At 38.5% G+C, this 1,149-nt stretch overlaps 2 protein-coding genes across 3 annotated transcripts in view; one reads left to right on the forward strand and one right to left on the reverse strand.

The window, feature by feature from the left end:
• LOC101845277 overlaps nt 1–219 on the reverse strand; it is an 11,148-nt gene extending 10,929 nt beyond the window's left edge. Inside the window, exon 1 of one of the 2 annotated variants that reach the window (XM_005109579.3) lies at nt 64–219. In XM_005109579.3, the coding sequence (XP_005109636.2) occupies nt 64–204 (141 nt within the window). In that variant the 5' untranslated portion in view covers nt 205–219. The remainder of the gene's footprint in view (nt 1–63) is intronic. The other variant, XM_035972680.1, reaches the window with a different exon arrangement.
• Nucleotides 220–420: 201 nt separating this feature from the next.
• The window catches only part of LOC101845959, a 41,251-nt gene continuing 40,522 nt past the window's right edge, over nt 421–1,149 (forward strand). The window contains exon 1 of the mRNA XM_035972679.1: nt 421–451. The gene's annotated coding sequence lies outside the window, so the exon portion shown is untranslated. The remainder of the gene's footprint in view (nt 452–1,149) is intronic.

Below are 1,149 nucleotides of genomic sequence, written 5' to 3' on the forward strand. Positions count from 1 at the left end.
CTAGATCTAGATCTAAAATCTAGATGTAATATAACACTACACACAGCAGCAGTAGTCACTCACATACAATAAGTCAAACCAGAGCTTGTTGTCAGTTGTCACTGTTGAGCGAGCAAAACAAAACACCCTGAGTAGCCTCCCATAGAAATTTGAGGGGGTGACTAGTGAACAAAATATACCTTGAGCAAATTTATCAAATGCCATTGGCAAAAGACATCATCCTATTGTAGCCTGCATTTTTTTAATGAATAGCAGCCCTGTAATTTTTAAACAATCTTAATTGAATGATAAATTTATAGTAGAACGAAAAGGCGCTACTTTGACAAATATTACGCTCCGTATTTTCTCCCCAAACAATATCAACAAGTTAATTATTGCATAGATATGTTACTTCCGTTAGTACATGCGCATTCAGGCTGAAAGTCTGCAATCGATAGGGACCGTAAATAAGGTTAGTGTGAAATTGTTCAACATTGTTTTTCTTTTATTTTTCACAAAACGTTAGCTATTTGGTGTTTTTTGTTGCAGTGCCAGGTGTTTGTTAGTTGTCAATCGATCGTGTCAGCTGGCGTTTCGAGGCAGAGTAGTTTGGTCTTGGCATTCTGCTTTTATTCATTGATTGTCGCCGGCTTGACAACTTCCATTCAATCCACCAGTCGGTCAGTTATTATCACTGGTATCGGTGATCAGTATCAACAATGATCTAATCTAGATTTCTAGATGCTAGCTATTAGATCTAGATTCTAGATGTTTAGATATTAGATCTCTCTGGATCTACATCTAGAATCTAGATCTAGATCTAGATCTAGATCTTGATTCTAATCTAGATTCTAGAGTCTAGATAGAATCTAGATCTAGAGATATAGATCTAGATCTATCTAGATTAGATTCTAGAATCTATTACTTTTTGTTCTCATTTTCTGTCTACAACCTCAAGTTGAGGTTCTTGATTTGAATGGAGATTTCCTCATCGACTTTAGTAGAGTCGGGTAACTTCGCCACCCTCAGTTGGCTCGCGATGAAACAAGCCTACACCTCCTCTAGGCTCAATGTAAATTATCCCAGTTTCGTCAGCAACTTTTCGTAGCCAATGTAGCAATGCCCACCGAGCGCGTTTTGTTCTGCCGATTTTTGGCCCCCGCAGCGGGG

Source organism: Aplysia californica, unplaced genomic scaffold (assembly GCF_000002075.1).
Source record: "Aplysia californica isolate F4 #8 unplaced genomic scaffold, AplCal3.0 scaffold00793, whole genome shotgun sequence".
NCBI lineage: Eukaryota > Metazoa > Mollusca > Gastropoda > Aplysiida > Aplysiidae > Aplysia > Aplysia californica.